Genomic DNA, 20,456 nt, shown 5'->3' with positions numbered 1-20,456 from the left:
ACAAATTAGAGATGATTTCAGTGCTATTTTCGAGTTTCAGCTCGAAAAAATATATTTTGTTTTCAATTGCTATTTTCCTAGCAATATATAAGTTATTCAATTTGAATTATTGGTTGTGGCCTATACATCTTTAAAGCTGTATTCTACTTTTGGTATTAGTACTTGTACTCGTACATTATTTTTGCAGTCCTACTTTCTGTAGAACAATATTAATGTACAAGAGAAAAAAATGCAAGGTTTTTTTTGCCCAGAAACAAAAATGGACATATTTTTTCCCCGGTGATTTGGCGCAATTTACATCATACTTCTAGTTCTACACTTCTAGACATAGGGCTCTATCGTTATTACTGTTTCTTCGCTCGAACTAAAAATGACACTTGTCACAAGAAAATTTACGACAGCGAAAATCCAAAACTCTGGCAACTTTTCGTGCTGAAATAGCTGTAACATTGAGGTTTCTGCCTGATGAAATGACATCACACTTTTGCTCATGAATATGGAAATTGATATTAGCATAAAAAACAAACAAAGGCACCAATACCATTGAAAATGGCAAAACGAAAATTGAAAATAGGGTTAGGCTAAATGGGACACAAAGCTTGGTGCATTTTCAAGGATTGCATTAAAATAATTACATTGCACGGGCCCTTTAGGCCTAAGAGCTGGCTAACGGCACGTACAGTATAAACTTTTAGGTCATTATGGATACATTTCATCGAAAAAGGGGGGGGGGGAACTAACTCACACATAGTTAAAAATCATTTACGTGGAAAATCCAATATTGTGGTGCATCCTTTTCTTCGAAATTGACATTGTAAATTCCTACTCCCCCATTGATCCCCAAACACGCCCCATTTCGGCGGGAATTCAAAATTTCTGAGATGCCACGTGACAAAAATGGTAACGTCAGAGGGCGCTCTTGATCTTCACCGTAAGAAAGAAGGTAAGTGAGGGCATGCAAAACCAGCTGGCTCGGCGTGATTCACTTCAAGGAAAGGATCTGGTGGGTGCGAGTGGCTGCTGCATAATTCTCCTTAAAAAAACAATATTCGATGATCATTTCTTGAGACATTTGCCAGCTGAATCGAAAGAACTACTGTTTCTTTCTCAGACACTAATGCCACACCCAAGAATTTGTTTTAATCAAAAATCGAATGAGTTGTGGAAAAACCGGTAAGCCGATTTAATGATTTTACTTTTAGGCAGTGGATATTTATTGCCGGCTGGGCCGATATCCTTGCCGTCAAGTTCAAACCTAAAAATTGTACATTGCCAGTTTTGACAGCAACGTGAAGTTTTACTTGATTAATCAGGCTACCATGGATGATAATGATACCTATCTTCTCGGGCCTAATTTACACGAAACCTTCCTGATTTAGTCCTGAAGTCAGGTTGTGCCAGAATTATTGCGGTTGTTTTCTCAGATTTTGTACCAGTTCACGGAGAATGTTCCTTTTCAGCCCGATTTGACTTCATCCAACAAAAAATTGGATGGTGCATTGCTGCAGTGCTGATGTCATCTAGATGCAGTATCTTCTCTCTAAGTAAAAGAGTGAAAAACCCGGGGACACCTCTTTGAAAGAATTCCATACCTGGACATCACTTGACACTCTGTGCACAAACCCTATGAGACTGGTCTGAAAATTTATAAATGTTTTCTTAGCTTGAGTAACTCCAGCTTAACATGCTCATCAGGAATTCACATGTTACATGTGAATTCCTGATGAATGTTAATAAGCTGGAGATACTCAAGCTAGTGTTTTCCCAGTTAATGCTTCAATATTTTCCCTGCTAAATTTGACTTTTTAGGACATGCTATCGCTTTCTGATGGCTGAAAGGTAACCGCAGGGAAACATTAGTGATGTCAATGTATGCAATTGAATGTTTGTTTCTTCAACTCTTTTAGGGTGAAGTTTGCTTCTTTTTGAGCGGTTTGTCACTATGGCCTATAGTGAAAAAACACTCTAAAAGAGTGAATTAACTTCCACCCTTTCTACATAGGGCCACATGGGGACAAATTTGAGTAGTTTTTCACCCTTTTACATCATAAGAGAATATACTGTCGTAACTACAAATGCTTCCAAAAGTGGGAGGAGGAAGTGGGGAAGGGGGGGGGGAGCACAGTACATGTGCATGTTTCTGTAGCAGGTAATCCGAAAGTTGGGAAGCAAAAGATATTTTTTTTAAAGGAGGGGATCGGGGTGGGGGCGTTTAGGTTGGCAACGGACTAGGACCTTGAGTACAGAAAAACAAAATCAGGCCAACTTTTTTTAGCCAACAAAATTCTCCAAAATTTCCATGAGGAAAAGACAAGGTCCTCAGTATTTCACCAGCCAAGTTTGAGGTCTCAATTCATGTTTTAGAGGAAACTTTTCTTTAACATTTTGTACCTGAGAGTGAAGCCAAGTGATTTAAATTTAAAGCCTAAGACTAGACTAGTGGGCCTTACATGTCCAACTTTTTGATAAGAGTGACCCTTCAGGAGTCTGGTGGCAGGACTATGGAGAGAATGTGTAGAAATAGAGACTAGGTACCAGATGTTTCTTTTGACACAGTTGATTGATGCGGTACTAAAAGGGTGTTGGACTGGTTGTTTCATGTGCCAGTCTATTTCCTTGCATTGCATGTTTTTACTTTCTTAAACTTTGGGTCACTCATAATAATAATAATAATAAGGGTGGATATTTATAAAGCGCACGTATCCACCAGGACTGGTGCTCAAGGCGCTACATCATTATTACCCCTGCTCATTGGGCACATGAAACATTCCAAATACCATCTCAGCTCCCTGGGGAGTATACAGCTCGATGCAGCTTGTTAGGCGCAAGGAAGCTAGTTCAATCACAATAACAATCTCTGCCCTCACAGGTACCCATTTACTCCTGGGTGGAGAGAAGCAATGAGTGTCAAAGTGACTTGCCCAAGGGCACACGCACCATGACCCCGCCAGGACTCGAACCCACAACCTGCAGCTTTACCCACAGACCACGAATCAGTGCCCTTAACCATGAGGCCACAGATGCCCATACACAGTATTGAGAGTCCTAAATTTTCAGACTAGGATGGCACAAACATCCAGGATTCTTTTAAATATTCTTATCTCGTTTTTTTGCCCCCAGAGGTAGTGTACCATGGCCAACGATGCCCATTGGTGGGCCAACGCTGACATCACAGCAGACATCTATGCCAGCATGAAGCGCAAGGAGGAGCAACACATCGTCTTCGTGGGTCAGTCGCCCCAGCTGCACCTCCGCCGCTACCTGGTGGACTGGATGGCCATCCTGTGCGAGAAGTTTGAGATTGACCGGCACGTCCTGCACCTCGCCGTCTACATGCTGGACCGGTTCATGGATCGCTACGCCATCGTCCAGGAGTCCCAGCTGCATCTGCTGGCGTTCACCTGCCTGCAGATTTCAAGTATGTTACACATTTTTTAACCTATCAGCGTCACCTGTCACAGGCATTTGAACCCATTTAAGCACCTGTTTAGGCCAACTACATTGTATTACATTGTATTCATTCCCTACACAATTGGAAGTCCCAGCTGCATCTGCTGGCATTCACCTGCCTGCAGATTTCAAGTATGTTACCAATGTTTGAACCCATTAGGGTATAGCACCTGTCACAGGCATTTGAACCCATTTAAGCACCTGTAGGCCTACTAAATTGTATTACACTGTATTCATTCCCTATGCCATTGGAAGTCCCAGCTGCATCTGCTGGCGTTCACCTGCCTGCAGATTTCAAGTACGTTACACATTTTTGAACCCATCGTATAGCACCTGTCACTCACACTTGAACCCATTTAAGCACCTGTATAAGCCTACTACATTGTATTACATTGTATTCATTCCCTACACCATTGGAAGTCCCAGCTGCATCTGCTGGCGTTCACCTGCCTGCAGATTTCAAGTATGTTACACATTTTTGAAGCCATCAGCTTATAGGACCTGTCACACACATTTGAACCCATTTAAGCACCTGTATAGGCCTACTACATTGTATTACATTGTATTCATTCCCTACACCATTGGAAGTCCCAGCTGCATCTGCTGGCATTCACCTGTCTGCAGATTTCAAGTATGTTACACATTTATGAACCCATAGCACCTGTCTCACGCATTTGAACCCATTTAAGCACCTGTATAGGCCTACTACATTGTATTACATTGTATTCATTCCCTATGCCATTGGAAGTCCCAGCTGCATCTGCTGGCGTTCACCTGTCTGCAGATTTCACGTATGTTACACATTTTTTAACCCATCAGCATATAGCACACTATCACACATATTTGAACCCATTTAAGCACCTGTATAGGCCTACTACATTGTATTTCATTGTATTCATTCCCTTCGCAATTGGAATTCCCAGCTGCATCTGCTGGCGTTCACCTGTCTGCAGATTTCAAGTATGTCGCACAAATTTCAAGTATTTTGAAGTGTGCTCTATACAGGGTGGCTCCCCCCCCCCCAAAAAAAACCGGAATGGCATATATACTTCCACTACCTTGAGACTCAAACTACTTGTACCAATGGATGGAGAATCTTTAAGGAGAAATATGATACCAAGATCACCCGATTCGTTCCAGTAGTTTTTGGTGCAGAGCCTATTTTGTGAAGCACACATCTTGCATGTAGGATTATTACATAACAATCTCTCTACGTAATTAAGTCAAATTTGTGGGCGCGGTTTAGTAATTCATCGGGAAAAAATGACTCCCGACTTTTTTTCACAGAATAGGCTCTAGAACAAAAACTACTGGACCGAATCGGGCAATCTTGGTATTTTTTTTTATGAGGATTCCCAATGCATTGGTTGTTTGAGTATCAGGGTATTGGAAGTACCCCGTTCCGTTATTTTTTGGCCACCCTGTAAAGCCACACAGAGCTTGAAATTCAGGTTTAAATTTCTATAAAGGGAGAGCACTGAATCCCTCAGGTTTGCTACTCAATTGAAATTAGTTTATTGTTAATTTTTAAATTTTGTTTTTGGTGGGCAGCCAAATTTGAGGAGCGTGAGGAGAAAGTGTCCAAGCTCAGCACCTACCACGGCCAGTCCACGATAACCTCCGCCAACAAGGAGGACTACCTGCAGATGGAGCTGCTGCTGCTGCAGTTCTTTGACTGGAATATCACCGCGCCCAGCGCGGCTCACTTCCTGGGCTACTTCCTGACCGAGGCGTCCGGGAAGTGCGAGAAGTCCTTCCGCAATGACTACCGCGACGACTGCAGCGAGTACTCCAACGTCTACATGCACAAGTACACCAACTACTTTCTGGAAATCAGCTTACAAGGTACGTGGGGGCTGATTGGGCTCCGTGCACAAGTACTCCTTCAACGGCCGCAAAAGGAGAGTTGGGGGAGACCTAGACTGGTTCCCGATCCATCCACTACGTTTTCGAATGATCCAAAGTTATTGGGGCGGGGATTAGTCTGGGAGACCATCGCAAGTTAAATTTGAATATATTTGCACGCCGATGATGCCTGACACTCACGCGAAGACGCTGTGGCTAGAAAGTCTTGTGTACTTCGCGCGCTAACCAGTACAATACAGTACGCACATGCTGTGTGTCCCATTCAAGGAGCTCTCAAAAGTGGTGAAAATTCGCCCTCTTCTGTTGGCGCACGGAGCCCATACTGTGTAGCTGAAAACAGTTGCATCATTTTTTTGTGCTCCCCAGTAAATTGAAATATAAGATGGTAGATTGGGAATGAAGTCCAAGTAGAAAAAAGGAAACCCAAATGGCACCCCCTATTTTAAAAGAAGTTCTGCATGTAGCAGTTTCGAGATCTAGGATATGAAAGCCCAATTCATAAGCTTTTCTTTCAGTGAAAGAAACATTCAAATCACTTATGTACTTTTCCAGTTATGGAATTTTGAACACAAACATAGTGTTCTAACCTTGTCAAAGATAAGTGATGCATTTCAGACAGGCGCGTCCAAACATGCGAGCCCTCTCCCAATGGCCATGGCAAAACACATTCAACAGTAGATTGTAAAAGTAGGTCCAACAGGAATTTTCATTTCCATGAAGAAACAGGGATCTTTGCTGATAATTTTGGCTCATTGTTTCAAAGTTTATTACTGGGTTCACTAGACAGGTAAACTCTCTAAGAACCATGTTTTATTTACTGCATACTAGAGGCATTGTGGTACATTTTGCAATTTTATTAGAAACTTTTCAAGACTGCGATTATCTCGAAATGTGTTTTTCCTCTGAATTGATATGCCCGTCCCTTCGTGAAACTGGTGCCATATTGTGTCCAGCATATCTTCAAAGGTGCTGCTGAAGAAACTCCTGACTTTATTGAAGTTTTACCAGTTTCTTGGTTTTTCATCAGATCATGCCTTTTCCTTCGCCAAGCCTTCGTTGATAGCGGCCTCCTGTATTGCAGCCTCCAGGGTATGCCTTCAGCTGTCGCCCACGTGGACGGCCGGCCTGACAAAGATCACACAGTACAAGTGGGAGCACATAGGACCCTACATAGAGCGAATGCTGAGGTGAGTTCAAGACAAGTGATCATAGGTAATCCCAAGTTAACCCCAAGTCCATCCCAAATCCATCTCAAGTCCATCCCAAGTCTATCCTAAGTCAATCCCAAGTCCATCCCAAGTCCATCCCATCCCATCCCAAGTCAATCAGAAGTCCATCCCAAGTCAATCCCAAGTCAACCCCAAGTCCCTCCCAAGTCCCTCCCAAGTCAATCCCAAGTCAATCCCAAGTCAATCCCAAGTCCATCCCAAGTCCATCCCAAGTCCATCCCAAGTCAGTCCCAAGTCCATCCCAAGTCTTAAAGTCCATCCCAAGTCCATCCCAAGTCCATCCCAAGTCAGTCCCAAGTCCATCCCAAGTCTTAAAGTCCATCCCAAGTCCATCCCAAGTCCATCCCAAGTCCATCCCAAGTCCATCCCAAGTCAATCCCAAGTCCATCCCAAGTCCATCCCAAGCCAATCCCAAGTCCATCCCAAGTTGACCCCAAGTCGACCCCAAGTCGATCCCAAGTCAATCCCAAGTCGATCAAAAGTCATCGCAAGTCAATCCCAAGTTGATAGCAAGTCAAGTCTGGTTTTATAGTCACCTCACAACACCGTTCAAATCTTGGTTTCAAACCATCCACATGACCAGCTTTCGACAAATCGGAATAGGTAAACTGTTCCAGGTATTTACAAATTCAAGTTTGAAGACGCTAAGTGAGAGTAGACAATGATAAACAGAAACGCATTTCCCACGGACAGGACTCATGATGTAGACGAGAAGGCAGCGAAACTCCAATCGAAGGAGAAGACAAACTACAGCAGCGAGAAGACTATAAGCTACTGCGGCGAGGCAGCAGTCAGCTACAGCAGGGCTCTTTGATGACACGGAAGGCCGGAAAAAATTTGGCCAAAACTTTCAAAATTGAACAGCGATTCAGAATGATCTGGACTTGGCATGGCTGTGAACAGTTTTTCTTTTCTTTTTGTATTTCTCCCTGAACCCCCCCCCCCCTCAAAAAGTTGACCCCCCCTCCCATCAGACAGTGGACCCCCCAAAAATAAACACCCCAAAAGTTATAAAAACATTTGTGAAAAAAAGAAATGTTGATGACTTAAACATTTTTTTTTTTTAGCTTTATAGCAGATTTCTGACATATTTTGATTGATTTGAAGTGAGAGTGCAGGAGTGATTAAAAGTTACAGAAAAAAAAAGGAAAAATTAATTTCAAAACTATTTCTAAAGATCTGTTAAAAAAAAATTGAAAAATCATGGAAAACAATTTTAAATTTTAATTCATATGCTGCAAAGTTTGTTTTTTTCAAAAATAGTTCTCATAGAGTGACAGTGAAAAATTCACAATGTCTTGAAAATTGGTGAAAATAACTGAAATAGATGTACCAAATATGTGTACAAATTTGAAAGAAAACAATTGTTTTTTTTTCTTTTTGATTAAAATGATGAGTAAATTAAATAATTTGTAAGCAGCTTGCAGTACTAAATGTACAATGAAAAAAAAGTCTTGACTATTCAGTAATTTTAACATTTGAAATTTGTGGTGGAATAATCTCATAAGCTTGTTCATTAATTAAGAGAAAGTTCTAAATTGAGAAAAACAGTTCTTGTTAGATTTCTTATATACTTGTCTTTCAAATAACGAGTTTAATTAAAGAAGAAAAAACAACGGCTGAATGAAATAGCGGTTCAATTTTTTTGGGATGAAATATTTGTAATTTACGACTGAAAGAGGCCACAAAGTGACCAGAATTTAAGTGCAATTAAAGATGCGAAGCATTAGTTTGAAGGGAGAGTATTTTTTAAACATACTTGTAAAAGAAAATATATAGAAAGATTTATAAAGTTAAAGACTGTTAAATTAAACTACTGTTTTGTACAATGTGCTCAAAAGATCTGAAAATAAGACCCGGCACTTTTTTGTAAGCCTAGCCAGCTCGGAATGTTTTTCTGGGCTTTCTCCCACAAGAAAAAGAAAACATCCGTGTTGCGTCTCATCAAGTATATCAATTAAAATTTACTTTTCGTGCTATTAATTTGCAAAAAATTATTTAATCCATTGAAAAGGTATTTATAACCAGACATTTTAGTGCACTAAATGTATTGAAAAAGATTGAAAAAAAGGCATTTTGAAAGGGAAAAAAAAAAAAAAAAAGGGTTTAATTTGGTTGTTTGAGAAAGATAGATCTCCATGAAAAGTTTAGAGTGCAATAAGTCTTGCCTGAAAAAAAGAAGAAATAGTTTGTATCAGTACTAAAATGAGCAGCTGAAATACAGGTTGCCAGCACTTGTTAATGGAAAGAGATTAGGGAGATTTATTTGGTGACGTTGGCTTTGTAGACTTAAAACGTTACTTTTTGAGAAAGAGGTAGCCATGTCTAACTGTTATCACTTTATTGTTATAATTATTTATAATTGATGCTACTGTGGGATAATGTCAGAAACAACAAATTGAAATGATAGTTAATCTAAGAATGTTAATGCATTTTTTTGTAACTTATCTGAGGGCATCATGCATATAAATGTAAAATGAGGATCTATACCCATCCACTGCCTTCAAACAAGATTACTTCTTTTTGACAATTTTATTCATGAAAATGGCAAAATGACCCAATGATACTGTGACAGGCTAATTAGTGTGTATACAACTCTAAATTGATGTTATTTGTGGGTCATTCCATGCCAACTCAACAAATGTTGCACACCATCACCTCTTGGATTTGTTTCTTTTTTGGTGTACTGAAAGATACTTAGGAGAAATGCAAATTCTGAAAATTTGGGGTCTCTACGACTTTTTGTTCTTGCGCAACAGCATTTTGAAATTTGAGGTGGGCGGGGCCAAAAGTGCGTCGCGTCACGAAATTCAATGTTTAAAGGGCCATATATTTAAAACTATACCCCCAGACATTTCAAATATTTAAACAGAAAGAAAGTAGCTTGTTTCATTTTTAAGTTAGAGGGGCCCCAAAATGGCCCAAAACCCATCTGGACCAATGTTTGGGGGGGTGTAAGTCAAAAATTGAAAATATTTTTTTCACCAATTTTTTTGCCTGTAATAGCCCCCAATTGAAACTACTTTCATGTAAAATCTTACACTTATATTAACTTCATTGAATGAGATATAGCCCTTGCAAAAAGCAAATTTCTTATTTTTACGATAACTTGACCCCCCCAAAAACCAACGTCAGACATTCCGCACCAAATTTTGCTTCACATATGTTTGAGGTTGGTCCTTAGTGAAGTCCTCTGAAAAGTTTCATGTTGGTGTCTAAATGTCTTCAGTGGATAGCTGGGCTTTATAATGAGTCTATATCTTACGATGCTGCAGGTTCCGTAACATACAAGTACATGTACTTGTATTTTACGGAACCAGCACAACAAAATCCCTGTTGATAGACTGTTGATAGACTTGGGTCAAGACTACCCATTTCCTGCTCAATAAACAGTTGCTTGTAGACCTATGTGTGCATTATAGGCAAATTAGGTTAAATGACTTGAGAGTCTTATTCTTTCCATGTGCTCATCACACAGCATGCATGTCATGTACATGTATACATTAACCAGTTCTCACTTGCACAGCATAGTATAGCACTAACCTGAACCAAAGAGAAGTGATTCAGTTTGAGTAAAGGGTCTATGGTTTTAACCTGATTGATCTTAGTTTTCATTATGGATAAGGGGAACCTAGTTCATGCAGGAAACTCATCATGCACCAATTGTAGCAGCTGACCTCAACCCAGGAAAATATGTTTGTGTGGTCTATGATGATGTTTGGTACATTGCTATTGTAGAAGATGTATCACAACTTCATGAGGATGTGTATGTCCGCTTCATGTACAGGACGGAATCAACAAATACTCTCTATTGGCCACAAAGAGAGGATAAATGTAACATTCCATTTGTTGATGTGTTGTGTTGCGTACCAACACCAGAACTTCTACATAGCGGTGGAAGGCAATACAAACTTAGTGAGCCAACCATCATGCAACTCATTCAACTTCATCAAAACTACATCACAAGGAATGCATAATTTCACCTGTGAAACTGTAAACAATTATATCAACTGATCAAAAGTCTACATGTACAAATGTAAGCTAAGTTTCATACCCAACTTATTCTTTATGTACCGACTGCTGTTATTCTTGGTACAATGTACGTGTACTTGTATGTTACAGAACCAGCATCGTAAGATATAGACTCATTATAAAGCCCAGCTATCCACTGAAGACATTTAGACACCAACATGAAACTTTTCAGAGGACTTCACTAAGGACCAACCTCAAACATATGTGAAGCAAAATTTGGTGCGGAATGTCTGACGTTGGTTTTTGGGGGGGTCAAGTTATCGTAAAAATAAGAAATTTGCTTTTTGCAAGGGCTATATCTCATTCAATGAAGTTAATATAAGTGTAAGATTTTACATGAAAGTAGTTTCACTTGGGGGCTATTACAGGCAAAAAAATTGGTGAAAAAAATATTTTCAATTTTTGACTTACACCCCCCCCCAAACATTGGTCCAGATGAGTTTTGGGCCATTTTGGGGCCCCTTTAACTTAAAAATGAAACAAGCTACTTTCTTTCTGTTAAAATATTTGAAATCTACAGCAAAAAATAGCCCAGATTACCAAGTTTGAAATGTCTGGGGGGTATAGTTTTAAATATATGGCCCTTTAAACATTGAATTTCGTGACGCGACGCACTTTTGGCCCCGCCCACCTCAAATTTCAAAATGCTGTTGCGCAAGAACAAAAAGTCGTAGAGACCCCAAATTTTCAGAATTTGCATTTCTCCTAAGTATCTTTCAGTACACCAAAAAAGAAAAAAATCCAAGAGGTGATGGTGTGCAACATTTGTTGAGTTGGCATGGAATGACCCCTGTATGTTATTTTTATGCGTTTTCTAAAAAAAAAAAGGAAAGAAAAAAACCTCAGGGAAGAAAATAGTAATTGATAATTGATTGCCTTAAGATTGTATACAGAAGTGAAAGTTTCGTTCACATTTTGTAGATGTATTGTAGAGTAAACCTAGTTTGTATATATTTCTAGAATAAACAAAACCGAAATCTTAATATTTGAGCCAAAAACAAATCATGCAGAATGACAAGTCAAGAAGAAAATTACTTTTTTTTTTAAAGTGAGACCAGCAAGCTTGCGAAAACTATAACGAAAAGAGTGTCTGTGATATAAATTGACGAATGAGAAGAATATAATTTGAAATTTTTCGAGCTCAAAGCTTTATTTATATCAACCATGTTTAAGTATTTTCCAGTCAAGGAAAAAAAAGTGCCAAAAGTATCTATTTGTTTGTAATTTACTTTCATAAAAAGTGATCGGGTATTAAAACGGTATTAACTGAACTAAAAATAACCTGTTTTGCCAATTCATTGCAACTGTAATTATTTGGATTTAATTCTCACGACTCAAAAGCTGCCTTAAATTGGATATATAATCTAAACAAATCTTGTTTTTATACTTTTGTTTCTTCATAAACTGATCAATTTCTTCAACTGACCTATAATATATGCTCCTCAGAATAAAGAACCTATTGAATTTGATACAAGAGATAAATATCTGTGACTAAAAACAAAGCCAGTCTTAAAAACCTATGTTACTGGCATATCACACAAAAAACTTCCAAACAAAAAAAAATTGCCATTTAGTGACGACAAATATTCCAAACAGTAGTTTGTTAAACTAAAGCCCCGAGTTATGTAAACGCACTCTTAATAAATGCAGCATGAGACCACGTCTTGAATTGGAACAATTTGCTGATTTTTCAGTTCAGTTTGCATTCATTTCTGTGAGCGCAGGATTATTTTCTTACATAAAATCTCATACATTTCGGCTGAACTTAACCTTTGTTTACAATATATTGAGCACCTGCATCTATGTCAATAACGATAATTCTGTATTAGGCCAAAAAAAAAGTACTCGGTCTCTGGTCAGCACGCGCGTCGATTTTAATCATGCGCGTCAACCTTTTTTTTTTCCTTCAAATTAACACAGAAGCTACAACAGCACCCTCTATTGCCGTACCTCCTCAAATTTTTGTACCAAGGAGCACCAAGGAATTGGGAAATTGCACCAAGGCAAATGATAAAGGGCACCAAGGCAAATTATGGAGGACACCAATGTATAATGAGGACACAAACAAGCAAAATAGTACCCACCTTGTCTGTACAATTCAAGCTTGAAAAAAAAAAAGGCACCAAAAAAATATTAAAAAAACGCGTCGCCACATCAATTCCGGAACTTCGGTCTGACCAGAGACCGACTATTTTTTGGGGGGCCTTAAATAACTTAAAACATGTAGAAAACATTTCACTGAATAACATTCTTATAACATTAAAAACTTGACAAACCCAGAATTGCACACTGATTAATAACGGAATGTATACATGCAAATCCGTGCAGAATCCCGGCTTGAACATTTTGAGGCGGTATACCTGCATGTTCAGTAATCTATAAATTCAGTGAAGGCACTTTGCCTAGCCGTCTTTGAGCTTACGAAACACAATAAATAAATCCCTGAACACATTCTCAAGTAATTTCAGAAATTCTACAAATTTCAGGGGGGAAAAAGTTTCCAAATAAACTACAGTAAGTTATGCTAGGTTTACACATTCCCGATTTTTAAGCCGAAACGGCGCGAATAGCAATTCTTGAGTAAATCGGGGAATGGTTCTTGGTTGCCTCGGGATGATTCTGTTAGTTCGGTGAAAGATTGGGAAATGCCCCGGCAATTTTGGACATATTCAAAATTGTCCGGTTTGATTCAGGAACCAATTTCAATTCTTGGTTTATTCTTGTTTTATTCATAACTAATTCTGGATATTCTTACAGCATTCTGGATATTCTTACAGCATTCTTACAAGTTTCGTAGAGTTATTTTTTGTGTTAACAGTCCAGAATCACACCGAATCATTACAAATGTATCAAGAAATGTACGAATATTATAAGAATAACTTACCAATACCAAATTGGCATAATTTTGGGTCATTTTGGATGGTTCTTGAGTTATTCGTAAGTTATTCTTGACAAAATTGCTACAATTTTGTTTTATTCAACACTCAATTGCAATCGTTCGGCTTGGTTCGGTCTGATTCGGCTTCCAATATGTACCTAGTTCTTGATTATTTTTGTTTCTTTCTTAAGTTATTCTTAAACAGCGAATTGGGGCTAATTTCTCCCGATGCCGTCAATTTTTATTCGGGATAGATCAAGGTGTTCGTGACAATAATTCGGGAATGTGGGAACCTCTCAGATCCCCCTACAAAAAAAGGAAAACAACTTGTGACGAATAGAACACGCATGACATTGAAAGGATAAAATTCTTTCCTGAAGTAACATGACCCTAACTGACCTTTGGGGTCAGAGGTCATCATAAGACATGTAAGACTGCACCGCCCTCCACAGTGCCCTGATGTTGCCAGCTCCGAAGCCTGTCGCGCCGTGCCTCTGTATGAACTCCAAAAAGAAGGTGTCCCGTTCAAAGATGGGCTTCGTAAACGTCTGCATCAGATACCTGGTTCATGGACATCAGAAAAAAATATATTAACAAAAATGTAAAAATCAGTGGTAAAAATTCCCCCCCTCCCAAAAAAAAATCATCTGTATGTTAAAATGAAATAACTTGGGAAGTGCGTTCAAACTTGGGTTCTCCGAATACACGAAGGCTTCAACACCTCGGAACCGGTGACATTACACACTTTTTGTTTTCCAACCACAGTTTTGTTGCATGTAACAAAATGAGCGTTTTGGGGATAATTCTTCATAAACAGGCTGTCACGAAAAAAAAAGAACCCTAAAAACGCCCTCTTTTTCACAGTTTTCAAACAAATACATCGCAAATATCGATACATATTTGGATAGTATAGTGCATTAGCTTTTTAACAATGAAAACACTGTTCCAATTGGGTAAATATTTATTGAGTTATGGTCAATTAAAAAAAAGTGCTGATTGTTAATTTTGTCCACGGTCTGAATTACCATTAATTGGCCTGTAATGGATTTGGGGTGAGGGTAGTTTGCTTTCTTTAATCTTTTTAATCTTTCTTTCTTTAGTTTTTTCTTTTTCATGTTTTCATTGTTTGCAACAATGGTCATTTCTCGTTTTGCAAGAAATGGTAGTCCTGAAAAGGACTGTTTAGTTTAACTTCTTAGATGCTTACTGTGCTGCTCTGCCTCTGCCCTCTACTTGGAAGCCTCTTTCACGGATGCAAATTTCGGACCGTGTTCTTATTGCGGCAGTCAAATGTCAGTCGCCGCAGACAAGATGAAAAAGCGGCACTTGTTTTTAATTGGCCATAACTCAATGAATAGTTACCCGATTGGAAATGTGTTTTTGTTGCTGAAAAGCTAATGAAATAGACTCTCTAAATGTGTATCGATATTTGCGATGTGTTTTTTAAAGCTGTAAAAAAGAGGGCGCTTTGAGGGTTCGCGTAGAGATATGAAGTCTGTATGTTGATTTTGCTGCAAGCATGGGCATCAATCCTGGGGGGGGGGGGGGGACACCCCCCCCCCTTTTGAAGGATGGGGGTCACAATATCAAATGTCCCCCCAGATTTTGAACTCGTGTCTCATTTAAAGGGCTCTATTATATACAATGTAACTTTTGCTAAGAAAATATTGGTCAGAAATTGCCTCAGATCGCACCACAGAGCATCTAGAAACCAGAATTTTCGGGGCCCTTAAACGGGCCTGAACCACCTTTTGCTAAAAAAATAATAGCTGATTCAATGACTTCAACCTCGAAAATGATTTTTAAATTATTATCTTTTGCTAAGAAAATATTGGTTAAAGTGGTCAGAAAATTGCCTCAGATCGCACTACAGAGAGCGTCTAGAATCAATTTTTTAGGGGGCCCTTAAGCAGGCCCCGAACCCCACGCCGTAAAGGCTTCGTGCTTTGCGCTCGCATTAGTTCTGATCATACATGTCCTGCCCACTTTTGAGAAGCGATTGACGCCCCTGGCTGCAAGTGCACAGACCATCTTCGGGACAAAAAAATTCCACTCTGAACTGCCGATAATGTGCATACTGTTGAATATAAATGCACGATCTGCACGTGCATAATCAAAACTTCTTTTGTAACATATACATGTATTTGGTGATTTTCAAATACTTTTCTTATTCAACAGTTCCTCCCTTTTTTCTCTTCAAAAACAGCATTTGTGATGTAAGTTTGTCAGAATGGGTTTTTCACTTTTTTCTGGTTGAGCTATGCATAAATTTGAGATGATATTAATACTAACTTGCAGTGGGTCTTTCCATCTTGAATCTTGTGCCCGTCTTTTACTGAGTTCCCTTCAACGTCGTCATTGCAACAGGTCTCCTCATCCAGGAGGATGCCCATCCTCTGGAGGAGGTCCACGTCATCCCTGATGCGGGAAATCTCAGTCAGCTTGCCCACCTGCCACAGGAATCGGTGTTTGTGTTCAAAATTCCGTAACTTGAAAAGTACATGAGTGGATTGAATGATTTTTGTACTTTCATATCCTAGATTTGGAAAGAGCTACTCGCAAACTTCATTCATAAATTGGTCCTGCCATTTGGTTTTTTTTTTTTCTCACCCTGTAGAGTGAGTGAGGACACGCGTGTATCCTCCCAAACTCTCCCAGGAGTAACATCCATGACTAGGAGACGACCTACTTTTTAAAGCCAGAGTCCATCATTTGCAGCTATCCAAAAAGTAACTGGCGTAATTATTGTTGAAAAATATACTTGGTTGAAAGATAGTAAGGGGACTAAACTCCCTGTGAAATTATTCTTTCTGGCAAGCTGTCATTTTGAAGAAATCAACAAAAGAAGGCCTTTCCAACGGTGCTTCTTAAGACGCACCGTAGGAAATTCAAATTCGTAGTTCGTTTTGTTATTCGGCGAAGCAAGCGCAAGCATTTGCACGACGCATACTTGCGCGCGGTTGCTATAATTCGTCAGATCAGTGCACGACATCGCGTAGCTGCAATCGGCTCAGTGAGAACGTGTCTCGGACGCTGAATTCAGGCCCAATTCAAAACATGATTCAGCAACTTTTGATTTGAAATTGAGATCCTAGAATGTTGTTTTTCTCGAAATATACAGCTAAAGATGAGCTGAAACTTCATCAGGTTAGTTGTTCAACACCCTTCTTTAGATCTTGAGCACTTTTGTTGCTTCAAACGAACAAAATGCACAAATTACAAATGATGGACTATACCTTTAAAAAACCTACCTGGGTGTAGTAAGCCGGGGGTGGTTCGATGAAGTCGAGACCAGCCTGGCGGAGACTGCTAACTGCTTGCAGGATGTTGGGGGTGTGGAGACCAATGTGCTGGATACCTGCGCCGCCGTGCTGCTCCAAGAATCTGTCGACCTGGTTAGGACCTGATGACAAAAAAAAATGATTATTTCAGCAAAACAATTCTACGGATTTCTATGGAATCAGTTGATGACAAACAAACTAGACAAACAGCGAGTGGGAAATGTGAAGCATGCTGGAAAAATGAGACAGAACTGGGCAGAGGTCGAAATGAGGGTTTGCGGGTATCAGAAATGAGAATAAAATTTTACCTTACAATACTGTTTGTTGCACTTCAATCAGAAATTCCATTGACAAGTTATGGCTGCTGAAAGTTTGCATTTATCGACATGTCAAAAAAAGTAAAACACTGAGAAAAAGTACACTTTCTGATTCTGAAACTGATCTGTATTGCAATTAGTCTAAGGATCAGATGTTCACATGTGCAAAGCCACACCCGAACGTCTGATGCATCTGAGCGTGCACATTTTATGAGACTTCGCGTGCCAGCAAATCGGAGTTGACTTTAGAAAAATTGTGATGTCATTTCGAGCAGAAAGTCGGCGTAAGCTGTTGATTGGTCAATTGGCTGCCATGTGTTTGTAATACAACTATGGGTTACCGAAGACCCGATAGAAGGCGCCCGCTGATTGGTCAGAATCTGGAGATCAAGATGCATTTGAAAAGAGCCTCTGTTAGTATTTAGCGCTAGCTTGTTCCGAAATGTGTGTACCTTGGCCAGGCAATGCCTCTGCTATGACAAACTTGGCCTTGGGTGGGCGTGGCTTGCTGGCATCCTCCCCCTTTTCCTGTCCGGCTGGTAGCGTCAGGCCGGTCTCCGCACAGTGCCAGTACTCCATGGCCTTCATGCGGAGTCCTACGTTCTTGCCTTGGACAACGAATCCCTCAGATTCACTTTCTTCACTGAAAAACAATTACACACAGTTTTTTTTTCACTCTGTAAATATACCCTGCTAAATCCAACAAAGTCTGATGGTTACTTATAATCATATGAGTTTCCTGCTCAATCCAACACAGTCCAACACAACCCAACTTGTCAAGTTGTTAGGTACCTGAAAAAATATAAAATGACTGGCATGCTCAATCCAACAGAATCCAACTGTGCCTTAAAGAGGTTGTGGAATGCTGAAAGTCATTTTGTTTTTTATATTTTTTTTATTGTAGAGTAGACCCATATATATCATAATGACAAAGTCCCATTCTTTTGTAATGTGCGTTTATGTTTATAAAACTGAAATTCAGGGAGTAATTTGTTGGTCGGCGAGCGCATAATTGAAATCAACAGTCGTCGGGTTCTTCGTAGAAACCGGAAAAATCGGGACGTAATAAACAGGACTCGTTTATACTACGCTGCAAAGGGAGTCCTGTTTATTACGTCACGATTTACTATGTTTTGTTTGCTGACCCAAACGACGACTTTTACACATATTGCACGTTCGGGTCGAAACACCATCTGAAAAACAGCTCTCAAAAGTACCTTTTGTACTCATTTCATGACAGAAACAATAGTGGTTTTTATTTCATCACACCTTAGGCTACATACATGTATACCCGAAAAATGACGGAAATGTCTTCGAGCATTCCACAACCTCTTTAATTTTTCTGTTTGCTGCTGGATCCAACAGAGTCCAACTTGGCGTTATTTACCAGTACCCAACAGAATCCGACTCTGAATGTTTTCAGTTGCCTGCTGAATCCAACAGATTTCAACAGGAATAGATACAAGGCATTTACTACTCAATCCAATGGAATCCAACAGGAATGTGACATCGTTGGATGCTGTTGGATTGAGCACGGTTAGGGTTTTTAAATTAACCGTTATGTACCTCATGAGCAGAAATCGTTTCATTCCAAAGCACTTCTCGTAAAACTCCAGAGCTTCCGAGGACGATCCAATTGGACAAGCAAAAGTCACATGATCAATATGGCTCATAAGGCACATTGGGGGTCCTCCGTTTACTAGCGATGTATTATGAGTTGCTTTTGAATTGTTTCCTATAGATCCACCTATTAAGTTAGAACGATCACCAGCTGCGACAAAACCAGGTAGGAACACTCCATTGTACGGAGAACTGTCAATAAGCGTGTGGACGACATTGCCGATGCAAGATTGTACAGCTGCAATGGTCACATGCCCACCGTTTGTCGGGTCGCTGATAACGGCTGGCTGACATAGAACCTTAGCTCCATTCGACGCAGCTCTGGCTAAGGTTTCTGCGACGTCCCTCACTTCAAACGCAACATTGAAAACTGTGTCTCTGTGCTCATTTGGTGGGTATGCTGTCCGAGATGTCTCGGATATTTTTAACAACTTTGACGGTTCCAGAAAACATTCATCTGGTATTGCTGATAAATGAACCGGTTCTGGCCGTTTTAATTCTGCTTGAGATCTTGTTTCGGTTTCTTGACGGTTACTTTTCACATCTGCGTCGTTATCACTTGCTGCTAGTGAGTCTTCTGTAAGAGCTGTATCAGCCATGTCAGTGATAACGAACACGATAGAGCCACTCTGGACTGCCCACTGCCTGAGGTTGGCGGTCTTGCGCGTGGCGAAAAGCCGGAAGTTGGCGTTTCGCGTGAACTTCTGGAGGTACTTGGTGCCATTTTTGACAAAAATCTGGACATGGTGTATGTGCGCCATTTTGTGAAGATCACTTCTGTATAAAAAAAACAACCAAATATCAATCAATTAAAGCAACAGCATAGAGCAAGGAAACAGCTCTACGATAACACTTTCAACAGACAGCCAAATGTTAAATTCGGTGAAATAATTATTAATTGACCAGACTTTACAACGTGCCCCTAATGTTGTTAAATTATGCAAATGAAAGGTCAGTGCGTAGAAATAGGATCGCGTAGTTTTAAAGCCAAAAAGGTCTGACGAAATATAATTTACTAATTTAGCGTAAATAAAAGAAGTTGTGAATGCCTGACTTTTTGAGGAATCTTCTAGTTCCAAGAAACAGCTGAAACACAACCTGTTTTAATCATGTTGCATGTTAATTCCGCCATGCTGGTTAACAACATTGGCCTGCAACGTTAGCCTGCTACATGTACGTTATTCATGTTATTAATTACGTTAATTCATTCATTCTTTATTTCCACATAACTGGTGTCTAGGTAATACAAAAAGAAAAGTAAATGTGGATGGGGGTCCCCAAAAAGCAACTGCTTATACTTAGTTATAAAACTATATTTAGTGCAGTAATACTAATAATTGTGCAGTCAATCACACTTTACACACTCTTTAGTTTAGTTTACCAATTATCATGTACGACGTACGTAGAGACACAGCTTTTGACACACACTGATCATGAGATGTTTCCACCAGTGTCCACCGGATCGGAAGAATGTAGGCAATGGAATAGTGTGACCCTACTAGGCCTATAGTTTAAATATCCTACAGTACAGTTTCGCGACATGAAGACATCGTAGTCCCAGTATTACATCATCCACATCCCCAAGAATTGCATAATTTACTCAGATGCCGGCCGGTTTGGCGGCGTTCGTTCGCAGCTCGACCGTACCGGCGATCATCACATGTGGTGCAGAAGATAGTCTGGTGCCTGGTTGCAATGTCACTGTCCACTCGTATGAGGAAAAAGGCTCCCAACAGGATCTAGGAGTAGGACCTGATGATTTTTTTTGCTGCCGACCTCGCGC

The 20,456-nt window shown here is 39.9% G+C and overlaps 2 protein-coding genes across 4 annotated transcripts; one reads left to right on the top strand and one right to left on the bottom strand.

Annotated features, from left to right (window-relative positions):
* Positions 1-960: 960 nt before the first annotated feature.
* LOC119721073 (cyclin-J-like) lies at positions 961-7,566 on the top strand. Of its 2 annotated transcripts, XM_038190958.1 has the most exons (5): positions 961-1,173; positions 3,123-3,418; positions 5,002-5,295; positions 6,344-6,503; positions 7,239-7,566. In XM_038190958.1, the coding sequence occupies exons 2-5, from the start codon at positions 3,133-3,135 to the stop codon at positions 7,357-7,359; spliced, it is 861 nt and encodes a 286-aa protein (XP_038046886.1). In that variant the 5' UTR covers positions 961-1,173; positions 3,123-3,132; the 3' UTR covers positions 7,360-7,566. The 2 variants fall into 2 exon arrangements, with proteins under 2 accessions (XP_038046886.1, XP_038046887.1); XM_038190959.1 differs by lacking the exon at positions 7,239-7,566 and having other exon boundaries at positions 962-1,173; positions 3,121-3,418; positions 6,344-6,507.
* A 5,211-nt stretch (positions 7,567-12,777) lies between these two features.
* LOC119720589 (4-hydroxyphenylpyruvate dioxygenase-like protein) lies at positions 12,778-20,397 on the bottom strand. Of its 2 annotated transcripts, none has more exons than XM_038190320.1 (6): positions 20,274-20,397; positions 18,620-19,450; positions 17,506-17,696; positions 16,707-16,858; positions 15,748-15,905; positions 12,778-14,016 (listed from the first exon to the last, which is right to left on the bottom strand). In XM_038190320.1, the coding sequence occupies exons 2-6, from the start codon at positions 19,432-19,434 to the stop codon at positions 13,863-13,865; spliced, it is 1,470 nt and encodes a 489-aa protein (XP_038046248.1). In that variant the 5' UTR covers positions 19,435-19,450; positions 20,274-20,397; the 3' UTR covers positions 12,778-13,862. The 2 variants fall into 2 exon arrangements, with proteins under 2 accessions (XP_038046248.1, XP_038046247.1); XM_038190319.1 differs by lacking the exon at positions 20,274-20,397 and adding an exon at positions 20,055-20,116.
* Between the last annotated feature and the right edge of the window lie 59 nt (positions 20,398-20,456).

Source organism: Patiria miniata, unplaced genomic scaffold, assembly GCF_015706575.1.
Source record: "Patiria miniata isolate m_02_andy unplaced genomic scaffold, ASM1570657v1 HiC_scaffold_9, whole genome shotgun sequence".
Lineage (NCBI taxonomy): Eukaryota > Metazoa > Echinodermata > Asteroidea > Valvatida > Asterinidae > Patiria > Patiria miniata.
Note: the sequence above shows the minus strand (reverse complement) of the source record. Positions and strands in the feature narration are given on the sequence as shown.